General features: G+C 41.3%; 4 protein-coding genes and 1 long non-coding RNA gene across 8 annotated transcripts; 3 read left to right on the top strand and 2 right to left on the bottom strand.

Moving 5' to 3' along the window:
* Positions 1-171: 171 nt before the first annotated feature.
* On the top strand, positions 172-1,463 carry LOC135350804 (uncharacterized). Of its 2 annotated transcripts, none has more exons than XM_064549644.1 (2): positions 172-1,184; positions 1,243-1,370. In XM_064549644.1, exons 1-2 carry the CDS (start codon positions 288-290, stop codon positions 1,264-1,266), a joined length of 921 nt encoding a protein of 306 aa, XP_064405714.1. In that variant the 5' UTR covers positions 172-287; the 3' UTR covers positions 1,267-1,370. The 2 variants fall into 2 exon arrangements, with proteins under 2 accessions (XP_064405714.1, XP_064405713.1); XM_064549643.1 differs by having other exon boundaries at positions 179-1,184; positions 1,233-1,463.
* On the bottom strand, positions 1,341-4,068 carry LOC135350828 (uncharacterized). The gene is made up of 6 exons (XR_010399288.1): positions 3,769-4,068; positions 3,516-3,606; positions 2,965-3,419; positions 2,656-2,748; positions 2,061-2,225; positions 1,341-1,585 (listed from the first exon to the last, which is right to left on the bottom strand). It is a non-coding gene; the product is annotated as an uncharacterized LOC135350828 (long non-coding RNA).
* LOC135350806 (uncharacterized) lies at positions 1,470-2,941 on the top strand. Of its 3 annotated transcripts, XM_064549646.1 has the most exons (6): positions 1,470-1,603; positions 1,650-1,729; positions 1,784-2,267; positions 2,335-2,403; positions 2,469-2,619; positions 2,668-2,941. In XM_064549646.1, the coding sequence occupies exons 2-6, from the start codon at positions 1,665-1,667 to the stop codon at positions 2,865-2,867; spliced, it is 969 nt and encodes a 322-aa protein (XP_064405716.1). In that variant the 5' UTR covers positions 1,470-1,603; positions 1,650-1,664; the 3' UTR covers positions 2,868-2,941. The 3 variants fall into 3 exon arrangements, with proteins under 3 accessions (XP_064405716.1, XP_064405715.1, XP_064405717.1); XM_064549645.1 differs by having other exon boundaries at positions 1,650-2,267; positions 2,668-2,940; XM_064549647.1 differs by lacking the exon at positions 1,650-1,729 and having other exon boundaries at positions 1,481-1,603; positions 2,668-2,940.
* Positions 4,069-4,718: 650 nt separating the features above from the next.
* On the top strand, positions 4,719-8,637 carry LOC135351507 (uncharacterized protein K02A2.6-like). Its single transcript, XM_064550513.1, has one exon. It carries the CDS (start codon positions 5,172-5,174, stop codon positions 8,454-8,456), a length of 3,285 nt encoding a protein of 1,094 aa, XP_064406583.1. The 5' UTR covers positions 4,719-5,171; the 3' UTR covers positions 8,457-8,637.
* A 1,559-nt stretch (positions 8,638-10,196) lies between these two features.
* On the bottom strand, positions 10,197-13,171 carry LOC135351072 (serine/threonine-protein kinase WNK1-like). The gene is made up of 2 exons (XM_064549980.1): positions 11,798-13,171; positions 10,197-11,303 (listed from the first exon to the last, which is right to left on the bottom strand). The coding sequence occupies exons 1-2, from the start codon at positions 12,986-12,988 to the stop codon at positions 10,377-10,379; spliced, it is 2,118 nt and encodes a 705-aa protein (XP_064406050.1). The 5' UTR covers positions 12,989-13,171; the 3' UTR covers positions 10,197-10,376.
* Positions 13,172-14,289: the final 1,118 nt, after the last annotated feature.

Below are 14,289 nucleotides of genomic sequence, written 5' to 3'. Positions count from 1 at the left end.
GAGGTGGGGGTTTCCGGTCCAGCACTTTAGCCAAAACTAACACTATCCTTTTGATAAGTGTGACTACGTCCTAGGCCTTAACGTTCTCTCAGGAGGACCGCAGCTTATTAACCCGCCATAATGCATCTGAGAAGTGTTATCATGCTATTGAATGAGTACTGTGGTTAATTTAGTGGGTGATAACACCGCAGCCTATTCACCCGCCCACTCATATTGACATGGCTAATTAATTTTGTTACATAACAGCTCAAGGGACCTTTTGTTCCATTATCCCGGGCCTCCTAGCTATGGCAGTAAACAAGCAGTCCAGAAGAGCAGAGAGCCTGTCCATCACCATCTCAAATTCAGCAAAGAAGTACTCTGACTTCAGCCACACAGAACCACAAGTACAGCCAAACTTCTCTCTCTCTATTCCTATCGAGTTGCTGCATCATTGGTACATGAACAAGAAGGCAGAAGAGACATTCATTAGCTTAGTTAATAGCATGGTAACAATAGTTAAACTAGCACAAAGCGATCTTCTGGAGAAAAGGCTTGCAGAACAAGCTAGCAAGGTAGCAAGAAGGATACGGGGGCTAAAAGGAAGAAGGAGGTATGCCGTACTTGCTGGAGAATACAACCTCTTCGTGCTTGATGGAGAAGCAGAATCGTATTCTGAAATTGAGCAGCAACTATCCACTGAATCTCCACAGCCAACAACAATCCCCGAAACAAGTAGACCTACCACAGCACACATCAACAAAGGCAAAAAAGTTCACGAGGTATCACCACGACAGGTAAAACGAAAGCTAGCACACTGTAAGAGCTCTGCAGAGCAAGCGCTTTGGTTTTGTGAATCATTCGGTCTTCAGCCAGAATCTTTAGAGCTACGCAAACAGACAGGATCTCCCATCAAATTCAATTTTTTATCTAGCCCATCTCACAAGCCACAACATCAAACGCCAGCTCTTTCACCAAACGATTCTGCGAGGGTACAGCAAGCTCTTTATGTACTTGACAGGTTTGCTGTGAGTGACGAAGCTTATCATGAATTGAGCGTCGCATCTGATTTACCACCACTGTACCGAATCAAGGATGCTCGCCTCTCAATTAACAACTCTCTCGACATCCGACATCTCGAAGGTCCTTATCCTGGTGCTTATAGACCACCGAAAGCTGCAATCCAGGAAGAGCTAGCTAAGATCGTAAGTAAAGAAGAAATTATACATTATTATTATGGATTATTATTTTAGGTTCATTCAGGGAAAGCTATCACCCAACCAGTAAAAGTAAAACTCAGTGGTGACGGAGCCAGATTCACAAGATCATCCAATATCATACTTCTCTCATTTGCATTTCCAGAAATTCAAGACAATGTTTTATCAGGCATGGGTAAGCTTAACAATAAAAATATTAAACGAGAAAGTGGTGAAAATATTTTTATATTGACATTCATACAGGCAATCATACTTTTGCTGGCCTAAAAGCCGAAGAGTCGTATGAAACAATTAGTTCAGGACTATCTGAGGTATTGAAGGAGTTGAACGACATCATTTCACACCCACTACTCACTGTTGATGAAACAGAGTACCGCCTTGAGTTTTTCCTGGGTAGTGATTACAAGGTGAGAATGTATAGTTAATTACTGACTATAAAAATTGCATTATTAGTTTCTTTTACTGAGTATGGGCCTCAACAAAGCAACCTCTATGTACGCTTGTGTCTGGTGTACCATCAAGAAGGATGAAAGGTATATCTATAATTATTATATGCTTAAACCTAGCTTCCCCATTTGCCGCTATAGGTGGGATATGTCAAAGGATAGGGCTGACTACACCGTAACAAATGCAAGAACATTGAGTTCCCTACAAGCAAAAGGCGCACTTCCCAGCAGTAAACCAGCAAGTGTACGACTAGGATCAATTACAACACCACTACTGAACATAGAGCCAGACCATATAATACCCGATGAGCTACACCTACTCCTACGTATAGCTGACGTTTTAACAAGAAATCTCATTCTAGAGATAGTGGCATCTGCTAAACAAGACAGACAAGGAAACGCACATATACTCACTCACCTACAAACACTACAGACGATCGTTAAAGACTGTGGTATCACGTTCAGGGTATGGGAAGCAAGGGGTCCAGATGGCAAAGCTTCTGGACATTACGAATGGACATCACTGCAGGGGAACGACACCAAGAAGTTTCTGGAACGTCTCCCAGTGAGGTTTGCTGACCTACTGAAGGAAGAAATTCAAGCTAAAATGGCCCAACTTTGGACAGTGAGTACTAATTAAATTTCCCTTCGCATTTTACAAACATAATTATTTATATGGTCTGGCTCTATAGGAATTTCTCTCTTTGTATAAGATGGTTTCTAGCTGGACTCCACCTCCCAGTGAAGTGGTTGAGCAAAAGGTATAGTGTTAGTTTACTAGTAGGGAGAACCATTGTATCTAATTTACTATAATCTATCATGATAGGCGAAAGACTGGATAAGGCTTTTCTTGAGCTTGAAGCACAAGTGTCAAGGGTTTCAGGAAAAGAATATTACGCCCTATATGCACACACTGGTCTTTCACTTCCCTTACTTTATTTCAAAATACGGAAATGTCAAGATGTTTAGTGGACAAGGTGAGTTCGAGTGTAAAGAGATAACATTTTAATCACCTTTTTCTCTAGGGGTGGAGAAAAATAATGATGACGCCAAGAGACACTACTTCTCCAGTAATCTGCATGACCCAGTGGGGGAGGTTCTGAAAGCTGAAGCGAGAATAGACGAGACATCACAATTTAAGCGAAAGAAACGAAAGTACATACGAAAAACTCCATTAGATTTAGTAGACATGAACAAACAGCCACGACTTGACTCTGAATCATGATTAATTCTACCCAACATAATAATATAGTATACTATATATCCTGATAGATTGTACACATTTACTATCTTCAAGTAAATGACTGCTAGCCTATACTTACTTGCAGCCATATACACTCACTTTACATTGCTGGTACATTGCGATTAATGGGGAATTCCCCAAATTAGTGGCTCTACGCAGCTCTTGGGTATGTGTAGATAATGCGATACGTCATTGATAATTGTGGATTTTTTGACAAAACTGGACACATTTTGGAACCGCTTAGTCCACTTTATATCGAGCAGCAGCCGCTTTAAGCAGCAGAGTAGGCCGTATATTTTTGCTGGCAATCGGCAAAAATGAAAATATATGTGTAAGAATGCCGCAAATCAAACACAAAAATACAAAATAATCAAATTTTACAATACAATACACGAGACAAGCGCTGAAACATTGATCAACAAAAGCAGTTAGGGAACTTATACAAGCTGGCTGGCTAGCTTCTTGTGGGATTCCAAGGTTAGCTAAGGTGTATTTCTTCTTCTTTGTATCGGCAAATCAACTGAAAGTAGCTCCCTACAAGGGAAAAAGGGAAGCATAGCCTTTGGTCTCATAAGAACACATATAAAATCATACCGTAATATACAGAAAATTACTAACTGATTTACTGACATATTTTAATTGGTGTCCAGTCATTGCTGGCAATGTATCGTCGGGAGACTCTTGTGTCAAATCGATAAGGCTTCTGTAAACATCGTAAGACCTAGACAGAAAAATAAGTGTTATCATGCATGCAGCATGCACAACATAAAGTAATACCTGTGTGCACTTTCTTCCTTAGTAATGCTAAATTATTGTGGGCTGATGCATGATCAAATGCTGCCTATATCTGAAACTTTCATGGGTCTGTACACTACATTTGTACCTTTGACTGGAAGTGTGCTGACTTTGATTGGCAGGGACTTGAGGTGACTGTGACTGTCCACTGCTAGCTGCTTGCTGAATTGCAACAGCCAGGGCACTAGACAACACTCCAACATTCACACTTATTGAGCCTTCAGCCATTGTTGTGACCATGTGGCAGGTTATGTAACAGTCATGTGACTATCACTTGTAATGTAACAAAACCACACCCTGAAAAGCACACATCCTCCACTGACATTTATAAATACCCATGGACATTTATATATACCCATGGACATTTATAAATACCCATGGACATTTATAAATACACATGGACATTTATAAATACCCATTGACATTTATAAATACACATGGACATTTATAAATACCCATGGACATATAATAAATACCCATGGACATTTATATATACCCATGGACATTTATAAATACCCATGGACATTTATAAATACCCATGGACATATAATAAATACCTATGGACATTTATAAATACCCATGGACATATAATAAATACCCATGGACATTTATATATACCCATGGACATTTATAAATACACATGGACATTTATAAATACCCATGGACATATAATAAATACCCATGGACATTTATAAATACCCATGGACATTTATATATACCCATGGACATTTATATATACCCATGGACATTTATATATACCCATGGACATTTATAAATACCCATGGACATATATAAATGTCTATGGGTATTTATAAATACCTGTGGACATTTATAAATGTCTACGGGTATTTATAAATACCCGTGGATATATATAAATACCCATGGACATTTATAAATACCCATGGACATATATATATGTCTCACTTTTACATAGTTTTGACACAAACGGCACCTCATATAATACTACCTCAGAATCAAAGGAAACAACGAATTATATAACTTTCAGTTTATCGAAAGAGCTGGAACAGGATTCCCAATGTCAATTTGAAAGGACAGGAATTTTATGTGGTAGTTGTGTCCAAAATTTGAGCGCAATTCTTGGAATATCACAGTGTTGGTCATGTTCAAACAAACCTCTCATCCTATTTGCACTAGCTGGAATTGTTCTGATTTTGTTTCTAACACTGTCCAACTTGATAGTTTCTGAAGGGAAACTGAGTGGAATAATATTCTATGCAAACGTAGTGCATTTAAGTGTTTCGATCTTTATTCCTAGTACCAAGCACAATCACGCTCTTTCCCTTGTGTTAAGGATAGCTATTGCATGGTTAAATGTAGACTTTGGATTATCAGCATGCTTGTACGATGGGATGGATGAATACGCAAAAGCTTGGCTTCAGTTTGCATTTCCTCTATACCTGTGGTTTCTTGCTGGGCTAATTGTGATCCTGTGCAATCGATACGTGTCATAAAGTGGGACACTTGCAAAAGATGTGTCGAGCTGCCAAGGGACGCCCAAACCCGAAGAAGTTCCCCCGACATGACAAGTATAAGAAAAGGGCTGGAATAAACCAAGCAAGAGAGTCTGGAGAATCAGATGACGAAGACTTCCTGCTGATGGTAGAAGAAGTTGGAGGAATCCACAGGATCTACCAGCCCCCAATAAAAGTACCCGTGAGTATAGAGGGTACTACTGTGTGTATGGAACTAGACACAGGTGCCTCAGTATCTCTAGTATCAGAGTCACAGTACAAACAGTTGTGGCCAGGGAGGAGCTTAGACCCATCTGATATCAACTTACAGACCTACTCAAAGGAACCCCTTGTAGTAATGGGAAGTTTTGATGTTGAGGTTGTGTATGATAACAAAAAGGTGACCTTACCTCTTGTTGTTGTTCAAGGGAATGGACCTTTGTTGTTTGGCAGGAACTGGCTAAATGCTATTAAGTTGAATTGGTCTAACATTCACTATACCCAAGCTCCAGGTTTACAGGACTTACTGGCCAAGTACCCCGATGTGTTCCAGAAAGGACTAGGTACGTACCAGGGACAAGAAGCCTCCCTTGTAGTGGACGCTGATGCTGTTCCCCGTTTTAACAAAGCCAGACGTCTTCCATATGCTATGCGAACGAAAGTTGAAGAGGAACTGGAGAGGCTGGTTCAGGAAGGCACTCTGAAGCCCGTGGACTATGCTGAATGGGCCGCACCAATTGTGGCAGTGTTAAAGAGTGATCGAACGAGTGTGAGAATATGTGGCGATTTTCGAATGACAGTTAACCCCGTTTCTAAACTCCATCGTTACCCCCTGCCGAAGGTGGAAGATTTATTTGCAACCCTGGCTGACGGAAAGATCTTTACTAAATTAGATCTGACACAAGCTTATCAACAGTTAAAGCTTGACACCCAATCTCAGAACTATGTGGTAATCAACACCCTAAAAGGGTTGTTCCAATACACGAGATTACCTTTTGGAGTGTCATCAGCCCCTGGCATTTTTCAGAAGACCATGGAGACCCTGCTACAGGGTATTGCTGGGGTAGTGGTGTATTTGGACGACATTTTGATCTCTAGTGCAACCGAAGCGGAGAACCTGAAATCACTCGAGGAAGTGTTGAAACGCCTATCCGAAGCTGGTTTGCGAGCCAAACGAGGCAAGTGCACGTTCATGGCTCCATCTGTCGAGTTTTTGGGTCACCTGGTTGACGCTAAGGGTATCCGACCCTTACCTGAGAAAGTCCGTGCTGTCCAGCAAGCACCTACCCCTACCAATGTGACGGAACTGAGGTCCTACATTGGATTGATTTCTTATTATGGGAAGTTCCTACCGAATCTAGCCACTCGCTTAACACCATTGTACAAGCTGTTAAACAAAGATGTGCCATGGGAATGGTCATCTGAGCAAGAACTTGCTTTTAACAGGTCGAAACAGCTGCTGACATCAACAAATCTGTTAGCTCATTACAACCCCCAATTACCTATTGTTCTGGCCTGCGATGCCTCTGCATACGGAATTGGAGCCGTACTTGCTCACCAAATGCCTGATGGTACCGAGAGACCGATAGCCTATGCTTCTAGGACTTTGAATTCGGCTGAAAGAAATTACTCGCAGCTTGAAAAGGAAGGACTGTCCTGTGTTTTCGGAGTAAAGAAATTCTATGCATACCTATTTGGTCGAAAATTCACTCTAATTACGGATCACAAACCGTTATTGAGCCTGCTGAGTGGACAGAAACCAACCTCATTACAAGCCTCCGCAAGGATTCGTCGATGGTCATTGGCACTGTCGATGTACGAGTACGAGCTGAAGTTCCGAAACACTACAGCTCACGGTAATGCAGATGCTTTGAGTCGTCTGCCCTTAACTGACACTGTTCCTGATGACCGAACACCACCAGAACTGGTGCTCTTACTGGAACATCTCGATTCCTCACCGATCACGGCTGCACATATCAAAGAGGCTACCAGACGAGACCCAGAACTCTCTACTATTCACCAGTATGTGCAACAAGGATGGCCACACCGTTCCGCCATGGAAACCAGTCTAATGCCCTTTTATGAGCGACGAGAAGAACTTTCAGTACATGATGGTTGCTTGCTGTGGGGAAATCGTGTGGTGGTACCCAAGACCTACCGAGGTGATGTGCTCGTACAACTGCACGAAGGACATCCTGGCACCACTCGCATGAAAGGACTATCGCGTATGTATGTGTGGTGGCCTGGTATTTCGAAAGACGTCGAAGAGACGGTACAAGATTGCATTCCCTGTCAACAACAACAGTCAAAACCACCTGTTGCCCCACTCCATCCTTGGGCTTGGCCTACACGCCCGTGGGCCAGATTGCATATCGATTATGCTGGTCCCATTCACGGACAAATGTTTTTGATTATCATTGATGCCCATTCAAAATGGATTGAAGCAATTCCAACATCTGGCTCGACATCCCGAGTAGTGATCGAAGAACTACGGTTTTTGTTTTTTCAATTTGGCCTACCAGAGTGTGTTGTGTCTGACAATGGCACATGTTTCACTAGTGCAGAATTCAAAGGATTCCTGAAGAAAAATGGTATCAACCAAATTCTGTCTGCCCCTTATCACCCCTCTACAAATGGCCTGGCTGAACGAGCAGTGCAAGTAGTTAAGAAGGGACTTAAGAAGGAAACAAAAGGTTCGATGCGCAGTAGACTTGCAACGGTGTTATTTGCTTACAGGTTAACTGCACAGTCAACCACTGGACAATCCCCAAGTGAACTTTTGTTAGGTCGTCGACCACGATCTCGTCTAGATCTGCTTAAACCGAACACAGCAGAGAGAGTTGAACGTCAACAAGCAAAACAGGTGAAACAACACGACAACCGTGCTCGCGAAAGAAGTTTTGAGCCCGGAGATCTGGTGTATGTCAGAAATTACCAGTCAGGAAATCGTTGGTTACCGGGTGTGATACAGGAAAAGACAGGACCAGTATCGTTTCGAGCGAAGATGCAGAATGGTCAAGTGCGAAGGTGTCATGTGGACCAGGTTCGGAACCGAACAGTAGACGAACCTACCGAGCCAGAAGAGGTCCCTATTCCGAATGCAATTCTTCCTGACGAATTGACCACACCGTATGCACCTCAAGCTGATAGTACTCCTGGAAACAGCTCCCCTTCACCTGAAGTTGGTGTAGAACCACCTGTCGACGCCCCTAGTCAAGGTGTTGTCTCAAAACCTGCAACTGCGATTAAAGTATACCCTAAGCGTAACCGTAAGACTGTGGATCGATATGAACCTAAATGGTAGTTATTGATTGGAAACTGGTATTTTATTGGTATTGTTTTGTCATTAGTTGGATGATTTTTGTCATTAGTTAATTTTGTGAGTCCTCACTAAAGGAAGGAGGAATGTTGTGGTTTAGTTTACTTCCTGTTCTATGTGTACTATTTATGTACGTGTGTTCTCAATGTTTTTAGTCTCTATTAAACTGTCAACTGTAAACCAGTACTGAGTTGGTAACTTAGCGGTGAGTCCAGACCTAGCTAAGTTACGACAATACGTCTCAGTAACTAGATGGTTTGGAATTAATTCAGTGAAAGTGCTAGCCACAGTTGTTTTGCTCTCGTTTACCAAGTTACTGCGTGCAGTGATTACAACATTTTTGTGGCTGGGATTAGACATACAAATAGAAGACAGGAATGTTACTAGAATATTGTGGGCAAGTGATCCAAACGTCCTTTTCTTGCAAGGCAAACATATTCCACACTTTATCTTTGGAGTACTTTTCGCAATTATATCATATTTACGTTATTTATACAATGTTTACCTAAGCTGAAATGCTGCAATTGTGTACAACGTTTGAAGCCCTTTACGGACTCTTACACAAGGCCTAACACTGCTATAGAGCCCGATTCTGGACTGGCCTACTTCTGCTCTGTCGACTACTGATTGCAATTGTATATTATAGTATTTTCGGAAATAGTGACAAACAAACATAATTATTACATATATAATTATTCCATAGTTCTCATTGTTGGGGGACTTCTTATAATATCTTCCTGTTTACCCCTGGGCATCTATAACAAGCATAGCAACAACATTCTGGAGAACTTCTATTTAGTCAATTTGCTACTAATGGCTGCAGTGGCTGCTATTTCAGCTAAAGAAATGGAGTATCTATCAGTTTTTCTTGCACTCCTTATGTTTGTGTGCATTTTAGTATGGTATAGTTGGAAGAAAGTACGAAACACAAAATGGGGTACATTCATCCAGCTAATTGCTAAGAGAGTAGAGGGGACTTGTCAGAGAGAGAAGCTGGAAGAATTGGATGGTGCACCTGAGATAGATGGCTTCCTGGAAAATCGCCATTTCGATCTTGATCGAGAGCCTCTACTTGCGAACTTAAACACTGCAACCTACAGTTGAGCTCTGTTCCTGTTGCATAATTACCACTTTTTAAGTAATGGTCTGTTCGTTACATATAGATTTTGAGTCTCAAACAGTATCCTTATAACATTTGTATAATATTATATGCATTCAGCATTATAATCATGATTTAGCGTAACTTTTGTAGTCAAGATTTACTCTAATACATTGTACCCAAATTTATTACTTCCTTTAACATAAATGCTGGTACTTGGTGCTTAGCGGTTTTCTCTAATTGAACGCTAGGACTGAGGCTATAGGTGTAGTTAATATGGTGTTAGTGAACAACTAAACTAGCACACTATGACATCTCAGTTTCAAAGGGAAGAAAAACAGTAACACTTCTATTTGTATGTCCAATTCACTTTTAATATTGCATGTATGCATGGTCCCCAGGTGTAAACGTTTATCTACCTATACAGCTGGACACCACACGTTCCATGAGCTTCCATGAGAATATGACAATGTGAGTCGTGAATGCATGAACCCTATAATTTTTGTCGAAACTCAGTCTATCCCCATATTTTCTCGCTACCCTGTTATATATAATAATATAGAGAGAGAGACCTAGTACATCTCTATAGTATAACAAAGACCTCTGCAAGCTGTTTGACTTTACTAATATACCAATATTCAGTCATGCATGCATGGAAGTCATTATTATGACTGAGTAGATATTATAAAAATCATGTGCAGTGATGGATAAATGAATGTATACGTAATAATTATTCATGTACAGAGTATAGTTTAAAGTACATGCAGTAACCATAGCAGCATGCATGCATGCTTGCATGTAACGTATTAATTCTTCTCTATCGTGCCAATGAAAGTGCTTGATCTTCTTCCTACTGTGTCCCAGCCACCAACTAGTACTAACTGGTTGTTGGATAGTACAGCAGCTCCTGGATTGAATCTATACTGTGGCAGATTACTGATACGTATCCACTGTTTCGAGTTGGGCTCATAAAAGTACACGCCGTGATGCTGTTTTTCTGCACCAAAAGCCATCAATGCTCCACACATATTCGCTGGTGCACAGCCAGGAAAGGGCAAATCAGCAAGGCTTTTCCATGCCAGTTGGATTTTTTTGTTTGGCTGAATTGAGTCTAGGTTGACGCAGAAGCAGTTCTTCGTTGTATCTGTAAGTCGCATTGTAGGATAGTATCCGCCCATGAAGTAAGCTTTGCTTCTAATGATAGCACAACGTAGTCCAGCTCTCGATGCTGGCAGCGATGTAGCGGAACACCATTGATTGGTTTTGTGCAGAAATATCTCAACAGTATTAACACATTCATTATTTCTATTGAATCCCCCACAAGCAATAATGCAGTCGTCAGTACTCACGGCACAAACACGCAGTCTCGGTGTAGGCATGCATGGCACCGACTTGCACTCAGTCCATGTATCGTTTGATTTTTCGTATATTGAAATTTTTCCAGTGACCATGTTTGAATAACTTGAGATACCGCCAACTGTAGCTGGTTTTCCTTGTATGCACGCAAGTCCAAAGTAGCACTGTGGAGACGGTACTGTTTTGTGCCAAAGCTTCTCAATTGAGCAGTAGTTATAAATCCTGAACAGCTGACCGTCGTTATTGTCATCTACGCCCCCTCCACCGACATAAAGGTCTGTTCCTATTGTCACACATTGAGCGGTTCCCATAGCGACGGGAAGATCGGCAGCTTGTGCCCACTTAAGTTGACTATCAGTTGAAAACGGATTTATCAGCTGTATAATAATAATAATTATGTCAATAATTAATTAATGTGACATTGAAAGTGTGTACGTACATGTTATTCTACTTTCAATCAACAGGTATAATTTATCAATAGTAATTAGGTATGATCAAGAGTATAACTAAAATAGAGAGAGAGCTAGTATCGAATGATGCATATACTGTGCATGTGGAGAGTAACGTGACTTCCTGTATCCGTCACAAGCTTGGAATTTGCACACTGACCAATCCAAAGTGTGGATGATGTAATCTACTTTCTTATACATCTGATGCACAGTATGCCTACGTTCGATACTCTCTCCTCTATATATATTATATACTCTTGGTATGATGGATAGACCCCCGGCCGCTGAAAAGCTTAGCTAGATTATTTATAACTAATTTACAATCTTTGTTTATCAGTGTAACGACGACAAAATCGATGCCTATTATTCTTAAATGTGCTCAAACTATTCCAGTGAATGTATTACCCTTATAATTCACCTACCTTTGCTTGCTCTTTTTCTAATTGGCTGATCTTCAGTTCTAGTTCCTTCTGTGTGGCTGACATTTTTTGTTCCATTTCCCTAAAATTGACAGCTGTTTGCAGTTGATCTTCTTCTATCAAGCCGGATGGAGGTACTTGAATTGTCTTGTCTCGAAGTTTGCTGTGGGCGGTCTCTGTCTGCTTTCTTGATCCATATCTGCTCTTGTACTTTTGATGAAATTCATTCATTTGCTTGCAAAGGTCGTCTATATCTTGTTGCTGCTGACTCTCAGCTGTTATCTGAACGATTTTGTCCACATAAGATGGTAGGTAATCTCCAGCTGCAGCATTCACTCTTTGAAGGATGTCCTCAGCACTTGGGCGATACGAGGGGTTATTACTGAGACACCCTAGTATCAGTCTCATTAGAGGGTGGCCCTCTCCAATGTCATCCAGAAACGTTTGCCTTCTCTCGGCCTCAGTACGCGGAGTGATTTGATTTGGATTGAGAGGATCGATAATTGTGGCACTGCTGGGTATAGGCCACTCACCGCTCAATAGGTGAACCATTGTCACTCCAAAAGAGAAAGAGTCAATGCTGGTAGCATAGGTGGGGTTATGTTCTAGTGACTCAGGAGGCATATAGGCAGGGGTTCCTGGGCAAGTAGTCATGTGAATCATTCTAGCCTGTGTGACGTTGAGAATTTTTGCCACTCCTAGATCTGAGATTTTTGCATTCATATCTCGAGTCAGTAGAACGTTGTTAGCTGTCAAATCACGATGTATAATCTGAGGATTACTGCCGTGTAGATAGCAGAGTGCAGTAGCTACATCATTGAGAATGCAATAGCTAATTTCTTGGGGTAGCGCCCCATATCGATCAATACAGGCTGATAGAGTCGTGTGCATGAATTCCATAATAATTGTAGGAAGGTGGGTGCCTTCTTTGAATGTGACACCAAGAAATTGCACAATATTTGGATGCCTGGCTTGAGCAAGAAGGTCACACTCTTCTTCAAATCTCTGCAACATCCCTACACCATTGTAAAGATGGGGGTAGAGTTTCTTACCGACACACTTAAGCCCTTTAAACCGAAGCTCAACAACGACTGCATAAGAACCTCTCCCAATCTCAGCTCCTGTTTCCTTCACTCCAGTGAGGCAATAGCTCTGTAGTCTTTGGTTTCTTCCAAGTGATTGATTAGTGGCCATGAATGTCTATCTGGCTATCTAGATCTAATCACAATAAGACAGTTGGATTCGCCAAAGAACACTACAGATATATCTAGCCTGTTTGAAGATTCTTCTAATTTGTTCATATATATCATAAAACTAGATCTACTACTGTAGTTAACTATAACTATACACGCTCTACTTCCTCCCTTTGTTAGTGCAAGCCCCTATGCCGTCATAGCGTGATGCGCACTGCGCGCTAGAACAATGCAAATGAGCGCCAGGCATGGAATACATGGGTCGGAATGACATGACTAGATCTACCAGATTAAACCCCTCTGATACCCACATCCTTTGTGGTGACTATTAACAGCTATTGAAGTCCTAGTTGTTAGTGTACTCCTAGCTAGGTCATCAGCATGATGCATACATGCTACGTAAGATGAATGCATGATACATGCATGATCGCACCTCAGTATGCAAACACAAGTGTGCATCATTGCACTTTGCTTGTATATGCAGCAACTTCCGGTTAATCGTATAAATATAGACTTTTTACTGTAATTGCGGTTAAAGTAAGTATTCGGTCTGATGGGGCATTTAAAATTAATGTGCTAAACAGCTACCTGTAAAAGTATATCACCCAAGGTATATAAATTGCCATCGCCAAAATCAGCTTAAGTACTATTCGGCTGCTTTGCAGATCTTGCGTCGATTTATACTTAGTGTGCATTTGCAGCCTCTACATTATGCGACTTGTTGGTAGTCTCGACCCCTAGCTCATCCAGATGCCATTATGAGCACAGTTATAGCCACAGAGAACAGCCAGTATAGGCTGGACAACAAACGTATTGAATTGTAGTGCGAGTGTGAGATTTTGCTATTAGGAAGTTGTGCATGTGTGTGCCAGACAATAACATTTTACAGGGCCATCCCTAACAGGAATTATATTATTTGTCTTCAAGTTCATGTAAGGTGATGTTTTCCTGACGCTCAATGTCAGGTGGTTGTCTACTGTCCTTAGAACTTTCCCCCCTATAATTATACTGCTTAGATTAAGTCATTGATAAGTGTGTACACTGTACTTCCTCTACAATAGGTATATAGGCATGAGAGGATTCAGTCACTTTTATAGTGTCTGCGTGTGTAAACATCTGTGCAGCTCTTAATCAGTATGAAGTCATCTCTGTTCCACCTGATAGAGCAAAGCGGACGTGGTGATCTGGTACTTACAAATTACTTGCTAGGCCAGCTACAAATTCAGTGTTACAGCTTTATTCCTAGGCCGATGTTTAGAGGTTTGTAGATTATGCTCAAGATACCGTACTCAAGATAACAAC

The sequence above is a fragment of the Halichondria panicea genome, chromosome 17 (assembly GCF_963675165.1).
Source record: "Halichondria panicea chromosome 17, odHalPani1.1, whole genome shotgun sequence".
Lineage (NCBI taxonomy): Eukaryota > Metazoa > Porifera > Demospongiae > Suberitida > Halichondriidae > Halichondria > Halichondria panicea.
Note: the sequence above shows the minus strand (reverse complement) of the source record. Positions and strands in the feature narration are given on the sequence as shown.